Source organism: Lepidochelys olivacea (genome assembly GCF_965140295.1).
Source record: "Lepidochelys olivacea isolate rLepOli2 genome assembly, chromosome: 4".
NCBI lineage: Eukaryota > Metazoa > Chordata > Testudines > Cheloniidae > Lepidochelys > Lepidochelys olivacea.
In genome coordinates this window covers 32800633-32817995 of record NC_140414.1, presented here as the reverse complement: position 1 = coordinate 32817995, position 17363 = coordinate 32800633, and the positions used below count along the sequence as shown (strand labels likewise).

At 41.4% G+C, this 17363-nt stretch overlaps 1 protein-coding gene across 3 annotated transcripts in view; it reads right to left on the bottom strand.

Moving 5' to 3' along the window:
- RAP1GDS1 (Rap1 GTPase-GDP dissociation stimulator 1) overlaps positions 1-15968 on the bottom strand; it is a 156906-nt gene extending 140938 nt beyond the window's left edge. For 2 of the 3 annotated variants that reach the window (XM_084626045.1, XM_084626047.1), the window contains exon 1: positions 15834-15968. In XM_084626045.1, coding sequence (XP_084482171.1) covers positions 15834-15837 — 4 coding nt within the window. In that variant the 5' untranslated portion in view covers positions 15838-15968. The remainder of the gene's footprint in view (positions 1-15833) is intronic. The other variant, XM_084626046.1, reaches the window with a different exon arrangement.
- Between the last annotated feature and the right edge of the window lie 1395 nt (positions 15969-17363).

Here is a 17363-nt window from a genome sequence, read left to right as displayed (position 1 = left end):
TAAGTTAGAAGCAGCAAATAGGCTTTGAACCAAATCTGAGTTAACAGCCATTTATCTTTCAGTTCATAAATGTTGAAATATTCTTCAAATAATCTAAGTAGGGGTTGTTTGTTTGTTTTTTTTGGGGGGGGTTATGACAGCTTAATGAACAGAAAGCAATTTTTAGTTGCGGGCTCTCTGTTCCTTCAAATATGACAAAATAAACTTTTAAAAACTGATCTGGCTTCAGAGCATTGAAGTGCTGCAATATGTAAAAGTTTTAAATTATGAAGCACAAGTAAAACTTTCATATGATATATATTTTTATGCCAAAAGAGAGAGGTAAATAAAGATAAATGTCTCTGTGTCAAAAGAAGCTTGGCTTTTATTTATTAGCTGTGTTGACTACGAGAGATCTTCCATGACAAATTAATCGGACCCCCTCCTGTTTGACAGTTTTACATTACCCTCAGATTGTTCTAGATCACCCAGCAAGAATGTCTCAGATGGAAGCATACAAAGGCTAAATTATTTCCACCAGCATAAAGGCAGGGTAGCTTTACTGGGTTTAGTGGAGTTATACTGATGTTAAGTTTCAGAGTAACAGCCATGTTAGTCTGTATTCGCAAAAAGAAAAGGAGTACTTGTGGCACCTTAGAGACTAACCAATTTATTTGAGCATGAGCTTTCATGAGCTACAGCTCACTTCATCGGATGCATACCGTGGAAACTGCAGCAGACTTTATATATACACAGAGAATATGAAACAATACCTCCTCCCACCCCACTGTCCTGCTGGTAATAGCTTATCTAAAGCGATCACTCTCTTACAAGCAGGAGAGTGGGGTGGGAGGAGGTATTGTTTCATGGTCTCTGTGTATATAATGTCTTCTGCAATTTCCACAGTATGCATCCGATGAAGTGAACTGTAGTTCACGAAAGCTTATGCTCAAATAAATTGGTTAGTTTCTAAGGTGCCACAAGTACTCCTTTTCTTTATACTGATGTTAAGTAACCAAGCAGAATTTGGAGCACAAACCACAATCCTGATCCAGCAAAGGGTTAGTATAGGCATAAAAGGCGACCCACATGGAACACTTTACAGGATCAGGGTCATTTAAGTGTGGCACCCCTTTGCTGTAATATGAACACATATCTCTGACCATCAAAAACCTACCCTGTGTGTTGTCTGTGCCCAATAGATATGGTTGGATAAAATTCTATCTGCTTTTTGAACTGGGAAACTAGTTGAAGAGAACTTTAATTAATTCTGTGTGAAGACAACATGCAGCCAACGAATTGACAGGTAGGTTAATGGACCCCTTTGCATGTAGTCGATATTATATACCAAGAACAGGCAAATGTGATTTTTTTTTGCATGTTTAATTTGTGCATCAGTTAATGCAGATTAAATTGTACACTTTACTATTAAAGTAATGCTTTAATGACTGCACTGTTTATATACAGTTAAATTATACAACACACATGGAAGTAATACCAGCATTATCTTGTGCTACTAACAACCAGCTTCAGTTAGAAACTATAGCAGCTTTCAGTAAAGAGAAAATGAAAAATTTTAAACAGGAACTATTGTACTGTTTCCAGTAAACAGCCATTGGGAAGAAACTGATTCTTATCCAGTATTAAAGATTAACTGATATTTCTAAATTAATTTAACTAATTTAATTTCTAAATTTAATCAATTTAAATTAATGTTTAAAGAAAAAAACAGATATCCTCCTTCACTTACAGAAGATCACCATAGATTTAAATATTATAATTATTATTTTAGGCAAAATGGTTTAAAATTCAGTTGATCGTATATTTGCCATTTTTACATTTTAAAGCAATTGCTTCAAGTAAGTTTCTCCTTCACATAACTGCCAAGACATGAGTTCAGGCCTTCAAAGGGGAAATACAGGATACCAAAGGCCTAAACACAGGTCTTGGTCATGGATCCAGCAAAGCACCTAAATACATCCTTAATTTTAAGCACATAAGTAATTACACTGAAGTCACTTAATATACTTAACTTTAAATAAGTGCTTAGATCCCACTGAGATCCCACTCAGATTTTATTTTTAAGCACTTCCATTATTTAAGATGATCTCTAAAAATAATATAAAATTCTGAGAAAGGCAAAAACCAGAACCTCTCATAATCTCAATACCTTTGAATTTCTAGGCCAGGGGTTCAAAAACCAGAAGTACTTCACATTTTGTGTCCAGGTTATGGCCAAAACCAGAGGAGGCCTGGTTTTTTGTTTTGTTTTGGTTTTTTTTGTTTGCTTATTTTTCTAGTTCCACTTTAGATGTGTCTAAAAATCTTAAGATTTTGGCTGCTTTTTCAAGATTTCTGGCATTAATGCAAAAATCTCATAAGAACAGTTTACAAGATTTCCAGTTGTCAAATCTGATACCAAACCTTTCACCTAGTCATTAAATCTGTAACTCCAAGCCCAGCCTAAACCTAATCTGAACAAAGACTCATCAACATACCTCTGATTTCAAGACACATTTGCTAAAGGTCTTTTTAAAGAGAATAAATTTTGAGAAACAGTATTAAAAAATAATATAAGTCAAACAGCAGTGTGTTTCAGACAAGCTGCCAAAAAATGATCAATTTATGAAACATACAGCCCATAACAGTCTTCAAGAAATTAACCAGTTCTCTTTGTGAAGCCAAAAAATGTTTTGTTTGGTTTTTTAAAATTATATAGGTTTACGATTCTGACCTTGGAAAGGTTGGCAATTTTAAGCTTACATGATTCCTAAAATATGTCATCTTTGAATTACTGCAAGCTTTTTAGAATTTGAAGTACCAGAGCATGCTAGAACAACAGTACAACTCACATCCATAGATGTATATCAACAGGCCTATTTAATTGCAAATACATTAAAACAACAGATCCACCCCTTGTTAACATAAAGTGCTTTGTTATCTAAGCCATTTATCTATCCAACCATCTGTTTCATGTTGGGCATGGATGCTGAACTCAAACTTATGGACAAAATGTATAATCAAAGGAGAACTCTTTCAATGCTTCTCAGTATGCTTCCCCCTCCCTCAATTGCCAAGATTCTTACTCTTCCATTGCAAAGGGGACTTCTGTTGTCTTGGGAAAGACAGACAAGTATATCAGGTTTCAGAGTAACAGCCGTGTTAGTCTGTATTCGCAAAAAGAAAAGGAGTACTTGTGGCACCTTAGAGACTAACCAATTTATTTGAGCATGAGCTTTCGTGAGCTACAGCTCACTTCATCGGTTATATCAGTAACTTTATATCAGTAACTTTGAGGATCAAAATGTATTCTAATTAAGTGGACAGAGTCACTTTTTGCCCTTCTCAAAGTCTCCTGCCTTCGGAGCCTTATATCTACATTCTTTAGATATGTGTTGTTGGAAATATTATGCGTAGCAGCCCTGGAGAGAAGTTCCTGAAACCTTGTAGGCATATGTGACCTTACTATTATCAGACATCAAAAGCCACTATCTACATGGACATGAAAAGGGATGCTGAAACACCGACTCCTGAAAAGTTGATTTTTCTTTCTCCTTATGCCACTACAAGATAGAACAAAGGTCACTGTGTGTATATTAATAATTTGATACTATGCCACCTCTTTCCTTTTCCAGGATATCTTCTAACAATCTGAATATTCTTCTATGTTAAATTGAATGTTAAATAGATATAACAAATTGCTATAAACCAGATCATTCCATCAATTTTTAAGCAAAACTCCCCCTCGAACTTTATGGAACTTCTTGTTTGTTTTTTTGGTTTGGGTTTTTTGGTTTTTTTTAATGTCATGTTATGACAATCTAAATCTGACCCTATTTCCTGTACTATACTGATTTTGATTAGCTTCCTTCACTTATCAATAAGGAAATGTAATAACAATAATATGCTCCTGATGGTCAAAATTGGCGCAGGGTTCAAATTTTCATTATTGTGACCAAAAGATTCCACAGTTCTGAGCTATATCTTGGAAGAAATTAGAGATGTAGCATTCTGCATGATATCATCAGTAGAACACAATTTAAGGCTCTGTTCCCACAACTAAGTCAGTATGGGCAAAATCCCAGTTACTTCAGTGGAACTCAGAGAGGGCTCCATGTGGCCACAAGGGTCTGCGATGTAGCATCAACTGTAGGACTGGGACCTAATTTTGTATAGTTACTTTCATATAAAGTATATCCTCACATATTCCTGCCTGATATATTAGTATATTAGGTTAATCCAAGGAGGCAAAACTGAAACATGAGTTAATATTGCTTAGAGCTGAAGGAAGTTTTCTGGGGTTTGCTGTCAAAACGAAATTAAAAATTTTGTTTTAAATCAGAAAGTTTTGGTTTCTTTTCAGTGTTTGAAAACTGAAAAAATGTCAGGTGAAGACAAAGAGGAGACTGCAGGGAAAGGGAAGGGTCAGATGTTAAGAGGTGCAGGGTAGAATGAGAGGTGGGAAACCCACCCACAGGAATGGGGAAGGGAACCCTGAGAAGGAAAGAGGGGGTAGACGTAGGGAAAGAAAAGAGAGTGGGAGACATCTGGGAGGAGGGGGATAGAAAGACCACTGGGAGGAGGTAGAACGTGGGGAGAACCTAAAAGGAGAACACTGGGCCATGAGGAATGGAGCTGGAGATATGAAGGAACAGGAGAAACAGGGATGAAAGGTGGGAAGAGTTAACAGGAGGGGGAAAAAGGTAAGAGAAAAGAAAAATGTTAAAAGGAAAAGAGCAGAGTGAAAAATCAAGGCGGGCTGTTAAATAAACTTGTCTCAACACAAACATCTTTGACTCTGGACACATTCACAACACTGTGAAGCAGCCACAATAAAGTGGACATAGTTATACAAGTATTTCAGCCATTTTTCAAATGTATGAAATTAACAATGAAAAAATACACTATGCACATGTCAGCTTCCCCACATCCTCTATGTGAAATAGTTATGACTGTTGTCTCTGTTTTGGAGAACGTGAGTACAGTACTCTGTCTGGAGAAGGGACTGTCTTCCTATGTGTTTTGAAAAGTGTATTTTGGGTGCTACTGCAATCTAAAGCTATGGATCAGGATCAGAGCCCTGTGTTTGTGAAGAGCCTACCACACTGGAGCGCTAATCTCATCTAGAGCTCCGAGGCACTGGTAGAAGAAGAAGAAGAATATTGTAAGAACAGTCAAAGCCATAGTACTTTGCAGCTTTATGGCAATGGTGGTAGAATTACACCCTGACCTTATAAACAGCTCCCCACATCAGAATGGAAAAAAATAGCAAGCAGCAGCAATTATCTAAGAAAAAGAGGCAGCAGTTTGGGACACTGTTGGCCTGTTAGTGCATAATCTTGTTACTGTTGTCCTCAGCCTCCTTCCCACTTCTCTCCTCTTGTTGGTCACATGAACTGTCTTCTCTTAAACTCTATCGTAAGCTCTATAGGGTATGTCTTCTAATAAATATGTACAGTGCCTAACACAATGGCGCCCAGATACTAATTGCAGTCTTTATTGTTCTTTATAGCACATAATAGGAATGGAGCATTTTTTTATAAATACATTGTGAAGGATGTGGGGCTGATCTGTAATAATTTGAGTAGGGTGTGCTCTGGTTATTAGGATAGTTCTTGTATGGGTATATTAGATTACTGGAATGTTTACAACAGTATGTGCATAAGTTGGTTTAGTTTCATCGCAAAGCTTTTTGGGGAACTGACAGGAGGGCAGCACAATGACCCCAGAGAAAGCCCTTGCTCAGTAAAATTGTCAGGGGTCATAATAGCCAATGCCTGAGCTTTAAGCTGCAAAGATGCTACTTTCAAGTGCCAGCCAAATTACAAGACTTGTTTTCCCAGTTTTGGGAGCCAACTGATCAAATGGACTTGAAACAGTTAAACAGGCACTCTGTCCAGAGGTGTGAGGGAGCTGTTCCCAGAGAACAGACTGCCACAGACACAGAAATGGGGTTGGGGATCTGGAGAAGTTAGGTCTTCCTAAACTTCTGGGGTGGGGCAGTAAGCTTTAGAAAAGATAGACGTACACTTAGCCCTTTTATTGTTTTAAATTCCTTTTTCTCTTATTCTTTGTTCCTACTGTTAAGATTAAACACCACATTGGTTTAAGAAAACTGCTTTGGGTCACTGTATTTACCACTGGTCACAGCTCCCGAAGGGAAAACTTGCAGGTGCAGAACCCAGTTGGGCTACTGGGGAAGCATAGTCGATCCACAACATGCTGTAGCCTGGCACTTGGTATAAGAAAGGGAGAATTGCAGGATTCCATGCCACAGAAAAGGCAAGGGCATAAGCTAACACCTTTGGGGGTGAACTCAGAGAGACCACAGACAGGGTCAGGGTGCAGCTAGTGCTGACAGACATGCTTTAGTTCATTTCTAAGGTTAGAAACTCTGTTTCCCCACTAATTTAAAATATTCCCTGTGACTTGTAATGCGACAGGTCAGAAGCGATAATCAGGTGCTGCCCATGTCATAGAGACAGGAAGCATCGCTAGACATGCTCTCAATAGGGGGTGGCAGCTGGAAAGTAGGACACACACGACATGCCTGCATGACAAAACATTCCTTTTGATCTAAAGCAGTGGTTTTCAACCAGGGGGCCACAAGCAGGTTTCAAGGGGTCCGCCAAGCAGGGCTGGCATTAGACTTGCTGGGGCCCAGAGCCAAAAGCCAAAGCCACACCGCATGGGGCTGAAGCCCTGCCACCAGGGGCTGAAGTTATAGCCTAAGCAACTTAGCTTTGCGGTGCCCTCTGTGGAATGGGGCCCTGGGCAATTGCCCTGTTTCCCACCCCCTAACACTGGCCCTGGCTTTTATATGTGGAAAAACAGATGTGGCATAGGTAAGCCATGGAGTTTAAGTATGTTGGGGGGGGACGGACGGGGGGACAGGCTCCAAAAGAAAGAGGCTGAAGAATGGGAAGGGAAGACAACATTTTTTACTTGTTCAATTAATTTTTGCTTGTATTTATTTTGCTGCTGTTTTGGCAAACCTAACTGAAAAGAGACTGCAAAATTTGCAGTTTCCTGCTACATAGTTCAACTGTGTCGGTTGCAGAATCTGTCCCTAATTACTGTGTAATTCTACAGGTCCTGAGTGCAGTACAGTTTTCAGTCTGGTTATGCAGGGCAGATGAGGTAATTTCACTGTGGCAGATAATGGAATGGTGGATAGGAAAAAATGTTGTTTCCAAACTGAATATGAAGCATAAGATGTGAAAATAGGGGTCTCTTTACTCTAAGGAATATGGGGTGGGACAGGGACAACTTATTTTGCTGTAACTGGTTATTCTGGCAGGTAGGTACTGTAGGTGTAGATGGTTAATAAAAGAGAAAAGGAATTGGAGGGTCTGCTTATTGATTGGTGGCTCTTATGTATTAGTTCCAATATTAGTATGTAGACAATGCAACAAGACAATGGAGTATGAAGCTTATACTGGAAATGCAGATGTAGAAGAGGCATGGTATGTGGATATAAGGGAATCTTAGGGACAGATCTTGTGTGGTCAGGGATAAGGTGGGAAAGCAAAGAAGAGTTAAGGCTGTTTGAGAAACCTGATCTCTAAGTTCCCTGACTTTCAAATATTTAGGAGTTTTTTGTTGTATCTACAATATTCTAATTAGGTCCCGTTTGTTCCAGGCATGGTGTGCGAATACATATCAAATGTGGTTATACATATATATATATATATATTCATTCACAACCTTAACTAATGAAGTTTCAGAATTTTTAGTCTTTTCAAGTTTTGCTGAACTATCATGACAACACACTATCATAATTATTTATAAAATAAACAATTCCACCATAATCTTCAAATAAAACAAAAAAACTTCATCAGCTTTGGGTTCAGACCACATCTCCTGCCAGGGGAGCCTTTCGCGTTCCCATGCCTTAGCAGACATATTGAACTCTCATCCTCTGAGATCCTTTATCCCCACACATAAGCCTGTTCCTCTCAGGTCTCCAAGCAACCCTGATAAATCCCACCTGTCTCCTCAAAAGCCAGCTCAAATGTCATTGTCTCCCATAGACCTTTCCCTCAAGCTGTTCCCTCCAATACATCCATGCTCTGATGCTCATCCCTCAGAGCCACCTCTCTCTCATTTCAACTTCATACTCCCTGCTGCGCAACATGGTTCCCAGATATGTGCAGCAGAAAACTGGTGAGTCAAAGATAGAAGCCACAATTCAACAAAGCACATACTTTAAGACTTAACTGAATTTAAGCATGCATTTAAGTGATTTGCTGAATCTGACACAGAGCCACTAGAAAAACTTCAACCAATAATGGAAATGAAAACTTTCAAAAATTTTATTTTTTCTTCAAAGTGACGCAGCTAGTCAAGAAGGCAGACTGGTGGTGTTAGAAAATGGAAGTAGCAGATGGAACTGAATAGTTTTCATTGTCAGATCTTGGTGAATCTCAATTACGTTATCACTAACCTGAGAAATAACTCTCTGTATTTTAATAGAAGTTCAGAATTGGCCTATGTTGAAGATATTGTTAGACCGTGTTGGAGAAATTTGGAGCTTGCAAGGACTGTGGTTATGAAGAAATATGAGGAAAACAGGGCAATCTCAAAAATGGGGCATTTTTAAATGTTTCCTCCACAAAAGTTAGCAAATATTTTCCTCAATATTCACTGAAAATTCAATTGTTGTATGAAGAGTTCTTGTGCCAAAATTGGAGACTAGGAAACTGGGAAATAGAGGGATTTTAATAACTACTTTTAAGTGCAAATCTCAATTCAATTTTAACTGTAACAGTATTTCTGATGCCTCCAAAATTAATTATTGGTGATATACTTTGAGAGTTGGATGTTCAAATACTCCTTTACAGTTTCTTTGGTTCCTATCCATTTCACTGCAGGGATTACAAACAACAGAGTCTGCAAAGGGATTCAAGTCTGAGACATGTAAGGTATGCTTTCTTTGTCTGCCCACCTTTCACATTTCTTCAACTGGACCCGAATGGTGAAGTTGACAATATATCCTGGCTTTGCCAGAAGATCTTAGAAGTATCTTGAACTGGAGTCCTCTGTCCAGGCTGGAGTAGTATGAATGAGAATTACCTGGTTTATGAAGTTAACCAGATCTTCTGGGTGTCTGCCAAGCGTATAATCTAGTTGAACCACAGCTATTTGTCTTAAGGAGTTTTAGAAGATCACCAGGGGTTTATGTAAAAGTTCCCTAAACCAGAGCTACTTGGCTCACAGATTTTACAGGATGTCTGTAAAGCTCTGAAGCCTCCTTGAACTACAGCCATTTGTTTTACAGTGTTTACAAGTTCTAATGGGCAAATCTATGGCACTTGTAAATTCTGTAAAACAAATCAACTCCTTTTGGTCCAAAGTTCAACTTTCCAAAGAGTGTAACTCTATTTTTTTTTTTAAAATTTCTACCTTATCAATAGGACCTGAGCATATCCATGGTCCATTTTGGTCAATTTCAAGGTCATAGGATTTTTTAAATAATAAATTTCATGATTTCAGCTATTGAAATCTGAAATTTCATGGTGTTGTAATTGTAAGGGGTCCTGACACAAAAAGGAGGGGTGTGTGTGGGGGGGGTTTGCAAGGTTATTGTGGGGGGGGGTTGTGGTACTGCCATCCTTTCTTCTACACTGCTGCTGGCGGCAGTGCTGCCTTTAGAGCTGGGCAGCTGGAGAGCAGTGGCTTCAGGCTGGGAGTCCAGGTCTGAATGGAGAGCCACCACCAGCAGCAGCACAGAACTAAGGACGGCATGGGATGGTATTGCCACCCTTACTCAGCAGCCACCAGTGTCCGACCACCCAGTTCTGAAGGCAGCAGTGCAGAAGTAAGGGTGGCAATACCATACCATGCCGTCCTTACTTCTGTGCTGCTGCTGACAGTGGCTTTGCCTTCAGAGTTGGGCTCCCAGCCTGAAACTGCCGCTCTCCAGCCACCCAGCTCTAAAGTCAGCGCAGAAGAAAGAATGGCAATACCACAACCCCCCTAAAACAACATTGTGACCCCCCTGCAACTTCCTTTTGGGTCAGGACCCCCAAATTTGAGAAATACTGGACTCCCCTGTGAAATCTGGTCTTTTGTGTGCTTTACCCTATACTATATAGATTTCACAGGAGGAGACCAGATTTCATGGTCCGTGACACGTGAATTTGGTAGCGCGCTACTTGCCAAAAATAAACCCATGGAATAAAGCTCAGAAACAGTGAAACAGTTTACAGAAACAGTGATTGAAACAAATCTAAAATTTCTAGATGATGCTGTTTTAGAAAGAGGGTTTAACAGAAAATCTTCAGACTACTTAAAGAGAAAGATAACACTTTCAAAATCCCTTATTGGGAAAAAATGCCTTTTCTGAGTAACTCTCGAATTGTCATTAAAAAGTTCTGACTTAGCTAGAGAACACACATCAACATTTCAAGAAAAATTACTTTGTTTTATTTTCTAGGAACTTAGAGGTTCGCAATCATGCTTACAACAGAAAACAAGCGACAACCTAAAAGGTAATGAATGCCTCCAAAGTTATAGATAGCAAGGGCTCTCACTTCCTTACGGCATAGCATGCATAGGCTAGTCTATGGTGGACAGTCAGTCTTCTATTATCTATAAAACGGGGTCAGCATTTGCTATCTCTGGTTAATGCACAAACTCATACAAGTAACACAAAAAATATTTTTCCTTGTAAAATATTTTGCTAAAACAATTAGATGTGAAGAAAATCAGCGTATTTATTCTAGTCAGAGTGCATCAACCAGTATAGTAGGCTGTACTGTCATTTCCCAAAGCAAAGACCAGTTTGCAGCAAAAAAAATGTGAATCTTTAAAATGCTGACACTGAAATAACTAGTTCTAGACTGTATCTTTTTTTTTTCCCCCTTTCAACAAAATTTCATGGAAGCCTGCAGTTCTGAACTTCTGAAGAAGCCAAAGAGGTTAGATTAGTTCTGACTAATCTTCCCTAATCAGGACTGTTCCTGTGTTGAAACCACTGTTTACATTCTTTTGTTCTTAAAGACGCCTAATAGTTTTGTCTATACCATTAGGTTAAAGGCTTCATTCAAAAATTATGTCTCCTGAGAACAGAATATACAGAAGTAGTTTAAGAAGAAGTCAGCAAGGAATGCGTGTCTATCTACAAAATCGAAATAAAAGCCGAGAGAGAAAAAAAAGGGAGCAAAAGATCAGATGAAATCTGAAGAAAACAAAGCAATAATAACAGAAATGAACATGCTACGAAGAAGAGAAACAAAACAAAAACCCTTTGGGGGAAGTGCATATAGAGGGAGAACTAGGAAAAGCAGAGTGTAATTATGAAGACGAGAGGGACTTGGGAACATCATAGAAAAAAGTTAAGAAAATAAACCAGAAAAGCAGAAAAAGTAAGACATGAGGATTTCCCCCCTCTAATTCTCAGTGTATTTTGAGTGTAACCTGGGAATCCTATACACAAGTTTTCAACCTTTCTTGAGTAAGGTTGGTTAATTAGTGGTGAATTATGAGCACTTCTCTTAACATTAATGTAAAATAATGTTTGTTTTTGCGAAGGAGGGGGATACCGACCATAGTCATTGGACAGTGGACAAACCTGTGGAGTTAAATCCATTGGCAGCTGTAGAAGAGTTTGGTTGCTAACCCTCTTAGCTCTATTATGAATGCAGTGCAAATATTTTGCTTTTCCAGCCTGGCAACACCAATTATCACCACTATAGCATGTGCAAGTACTGAGAGGAGTAGCAAAAAGAACCTTCTCAGGATGGAAGAATATTTTCATCTACTTCCACCTTCCTGCCACTATATTAAATGTGTTTTTTAAAAAAAAAAAGTTTGTCCCATTCCCCTTTCTTCCCCAAAGTCACACTGTTACAGCCTCACCTGAAACACACTTCAGCTCCCTCTACAGGGTGAACAGAAGGAAGCTTTCACAAAACCAACCTCCTGAAAACAGGGACTCTATCTTTGCCAATCTGTGCCATCCACAATCTGGATCTCATATGTTATAGCTCAACCACCAGGCTGACCTGAAGCTTGACACTTCCTGAACATATTTAGCACATTGTACATTTTTGCAAGGAAACACACACACTGAATTAATGAGTACAGACTAGGCAGGGAAGAACTGGGCCCTGAAATTGGCACTATAAATCTCTATTCACTCAGGTCTCTCTTTAGCATTGGATTAGGGTAGGTAACAAAAGGAGAACAGATAAATAAGCAATATTTTAATTAAGCCAGCTATCTAGACAGGAGAATTGATGTTTTGTGTGTATGTTTTTTAAGAGACATACAGATGCTATTGTTTTGAGTGCTGTAGAAAGACTTAAGAAATGTAGATGCAGACCCCCACTTGCAGCTGAAGTCTACAATCCAGAATGCCTAATCTGCAGGTAGAAATTAATATACATGATAAAAATAAAATTGTACCCATATAAAATACCATATAACGTTTTATAGTAAAGTCTTTTAGAATACAGTCTCTATGCAAGATAGATACAACATAAAGTTGCACTACAGGAAATAAGACAAAGAGAAACAGTTGGGTACAAAATGCCTTGCAAACCAGAGATACTATGGTAAAAATGCACAAGTAATGTTCATTAGAAAGGCACAGAAAACAATAGCAGTGAGTGTCATCCAAAATACTCAAAGTGCTGTACTGTACTTCCAAGAACAGCTAAAGAAACCTACCATGCAAAAGGAATGCTTAATGCTAAAAATCAAACATTTTTTAAAATAATGTCTGAATTAATCATTTTAAATATAAATCCAAAGGACAAAAGCACAATTTTGGGAAGGACAAGTATTACTTCAATCCTACAGAAGCAAATCATTGCCAGAGGAATAATCAGTTGGTGCCTCTGAGATAGGAAAGGCATTCTAACAGCAGAGCTCCCACAGTCTCACATGTACACATGAATCTCTTTAATGGCACAAATCTTTTGACTGGAATATGAATGTTTTCTAGGGCTTCCATTTTACATCATTAGTGTATGAATCTACTAATCCCATTCTAACCTGCTTAAGTGTAGAATATTCAGTATGTTTAATCATAAAACAGATTTAGTACTCTTTGCCACAAATACTTGATTCTCAAGTATGATTTACCAAGTTAACAGAAGCTTGAGGAAGAGATCTAGTGCTGCAAAAAGTCATCCTCAATACTTACTTTCTGAGTATTTCCAACAGTTACGCAATGCACAAGTAAAAACAGGAGAGCACACTGGAATCGAGCAATGGAAGCTACTGTACTGATTTTGTGAGTTTAATCATGAGACCCTAAACATCCAAAGTCATCATTTGCCCTAAAAAATGTAACAGAAAACAGATAGCTGGCTAACCAGAGGAGAGACGCAATTTTGATTTCCATCTTGGTCATTGGCTCCTCAGAACACCACGAGCTGCTGTAGAGAAGGTTGTAAGTTTGCCATTGACCTGAAAAGCAGCAGAATCAGATCCAGATGTGTGGAGGGGTGGGAAAAAATAAGTGAAGTGGGTTCCTTCTGTTGCTCAACAGCAACCCCTTTGGACAATTAAGGAGCATCCTTGACGGACTCTGAAGGGAAACCCTTTTGGTCATTTTATCACTGCTAATAAAGTCATAATTATGCAACAATCTTTGGCTAGAAAGATTATACAAGCAATTTACAACCTCACTCACAACTGGAATGGAGCCTTTTCTAGAGTAGAATGTAGCATTTATTCTGCACTAGCACTTTGGTCATGATACTGGGATAAATATCCCTACTCTTGTGATCAGTGTCATTAAAAATCACCTAGTAAGTAGTCAAGGAGTTGGCCTTTCATCTCAGCTAAATGAGACATCCAGAACCTTACCACAATGTCAAGGCAGAGGTTCAGTATCAGCCTCTGAGAAAAGAATTAATTATACTTAACAGTTACATAGAGTTTTTCCTCTTCCAAGCACTTTATAAAAGTGAAATAATCTCCACAACAGCCCTGAAAGGTAAGTAACCATTATCCCCATTTTACAGACAGGGAAACTAAGGTATAGAGGTTGTTTCTAAACATGAAAATCTTTGTCTAGTAAAAGGCAAAAGATTTATATGGTCTCAAAAGAAACCAGTTACTTATCTAAAGCAGCAACAGCAGGAGTCCAGTGTCAAATCTAGGATTATGAATTCAGGAATTGCTGACTCCTTATCCTGTGTTTAGACTATTAGATCAGTAGCTCTCAACCTTTTTCTTTTAGAGGTCCACCCAACATGCTATAAAATCTCCATGGCTCACCTGTACCACAACAAATGGCATATAAAAGCCAGGGCTGGCATTAGGGGGTAGCAAGCAGGGCAACTGTCTGGGGCCCTGTAAAGCTACACTGCTCAGCCTTTGGCTTCAGCCCCATTCACTGGGGCTTTAGCTTTCTGCCTTGGGCCCAAGAGAGTCTAACATGGGCCCTGCTTGGCAGACGCCCTGAAACCTGTTCCCAGACCCCCAGTTGAGAACCACTGTATTAGACTACAGTATAACTGCCTCTCTGGCAGAGGTACACTATCCTCAATTCCTGGTGCAGCCCAAGGAGATACACTGAATGCATCCGATGAAGTGAGCTGTAGCTCACGAACGCTAATGCTCAAATAAATTGGTTAGTCTCTAAGGTGCCACTAGTACTCCTTTTCTTTTTCCAAGGAGATACAGTGTCCTCAGCACTTGCACCATTGGGCCGTAAGGCAGCACTACTTTCCAGATCAGTGTGGGTTTTCTTTTGGAGGTCTCCATCAGCCTACAAGCTTTGGGAGTTAGCAGACAGATAATATGACTGCAGTTCTTCACTAGACACATGGTGACTTAAAAATAGTAGGGTGGGCCCAATATGAAGATCTCTGGGGTCCCAAAAAGTATGCAGAGGAACACCATAGGTGAGAATGAAACATCAAATAATCTTTGTAACGTATGATCCCAACTGTCTATTACACAAACAAAAGTGGGGGAAATGTAGTCTGTTGAATGACCTACATGGCCACTTGCTCCAATTCTCCTTTAATACTTACAGAATTTGATTTCCACTTAAGAAATCTGTATTAAAATACTGTAAAACAAATTATATTTGAGGAGTACATTCAGTTTATTAAATTGACATTCAGCCTACCTAAGGCCAGCCTGACGGATTAACTGGCAATATCACAGGAGCCCCCAGAAACTTTGCAGTGTGATTTTAGAAAATAAGGAAACCCTGTAAGTTCAGAAAAAAGGTGCCATTACTATGTTCAGCTTCCTGCTGTCTCACCCCTGTTCCCAGCCCTTACGTGACCAAGGTACCGAGCTCAGCCCAGTCACAACACACCCTGTAAACACCCCGCTGGTCCAGTACGGAGCAAGTCCCTGCTCGCCTATTTCATGGACTGGTCTCTGGTTTTACACTCCCCGTGGCCACAGCTGTGCTCTTTACCCCGGGGCTGGGTGGAGACACCCCCCCGCCCATTCCCTGCACAGCCCTGGCAAAAGCAATCTGCACCCGGAGCCTCGTCAGGGGAGACAACAGAAGCTACTGAGGAAGTTGCATGAAGTCGTCTTCCTCCTCCTCCTCCTCCCTGTCCGACACAGAGGGAGGAGGGAAGCAAGGGGCCGGCCTTGGGAGGCAAAGGGACAGTGCGACGGGGAAGAGGATGCAAAACAGGGAGCCGCACAGAAGCCACGGAGGGGGGGGCGGGGAAGAGGAGCAGCGGACCTGTTTCGGCATCATGGCCCCGTCCCTCCTGCCTGGAGAGGAGCGAGCGTCTCCCCGGCCCCGCGGTGCGGCAGAGCAATGCCAGAGAGGGCGGGGGCAGAGGCAGGCGCGCGAAAGGGCGATAACTTTGGGGGACAGCCGCCTGGAGCCGGGCTCGACCGCGCGGGAGAAGGGGACTTACCCATGTTCCTGCCCGGAGGAGAGCCGCTCCCTGGGTCCTGCTCAGGGCAGCTGCCTGCGCCTCTAGCCAGCGGCCGGGGAGGGACACGCGGGAGCAGCGGGGACCCGGCGGGGCGGGGCGGCGCGGCGGCAAGCGCGGGGAGGAGGAGGAGGAGGAGGAGGAGGCGGCGGCGGCGGGAGCGGCCCGGCAGCAAGTGCCCGTCCCCGGCGCCTCGGGGTGCGCGCGGCGGCAGGGGCGGGGGGCTACGTGCGTTCCAGGCCGGCCCCTGCTGTCGGGGAGGCGGAGAGCGAAGCGGGAGCCGGGCTCTGTGTGTGTGTGTCTGTGTGTGTGTGTGTCTCGCTGCCTGCCGCGGCGGTGTCGATTGGATTATGAGTCAGTGTGTAGTACATCCGGGCAAGGCCCTCCTCTGGAGACACCCGGCCCAGCGGCACCCAGAGCCCCGGGAGGAGGAGCTGCCGAGGCCGCGGCAGCCGCGCGGATACACAGAAGTCGCTGCTTCTCCGGCTTTTGCTCCCGCCCCGTGGACGATCGGGTTTCACTCCGTGCCCGTGCCGCGTCAGTCCGCGCCGGCTGCTGTTTAGCATGAATACCTGGGTAGGAACCCATAGGGGGCTTTGCAGGCAAACTCAGCTCTTCCTGGCCAGAGATCCCTACGGCGCCGGGAGTTTTCCGGCCCGGCCCGGCCCAGTCCCTGTGCAGAGCTCCTCACCCGTAGCCTCAGTCATGGAGCAGTTGTCATGTTGTATTAGTGTCTTATCATGTGCAAATCATATTGACAGATATGTTAAGGCCGCCAGAGAAAATGGGTGGGGAAGAGATTTGCATATAACATTTGGCCATGCTATCCTATATGTCCTCCTATAACGTTTAGCGCTTGCATTGTAGGACGTAGCTAGGCAGAGCCATGAAGGCCCATCGAGCCAGGTAATTAGCTCTGTTTTAGACTATGAACCCATTTTATAGCTCTTTCCATCATTGTAGACCGAGCCTGGTTGATAAATATTCGAGACTATCATTGTTTTTAAAAGTTCGCCCTCGCCCTTCCCCCCCACAGACCAGCCCTGGCTTTCACAACCATGTTACTGGGGTTTTACATGTTTTAAGACTCACTTGTAAAAATGGCTTCAGGACAATGGCTACTTTTCCACCGTAGACAACCCAAGGCCCCAGTTAGAACCCCACCTAGTAAATATGTGTGAAGTGATTTTAACACATCTTGGTCTATGCTTACAAGGGAAAGCATGTTCAACCCATGCTGTCTGATCCCATGTTTCATTTTTTAAATTCTCACAGAAGAATAAATTACCGATTATTTCCTCTTAAAAAAAAAGACTTCCAGCAATAGATTCATAGGCATTAAGGTCAGAAGGGACCATTATAGTAGTCTAGTCTGACCTCCTGCACAACGCAGGCCACAGAATCTCACCCACCCACTCCTGCAATAAACCTCTCACCTATGTCTGAGGCATTGAAGTCTTCAAATCATGGTTTAAAGACTTCAAGGAGCAGAGAATCCTCCAGCAAGGGACC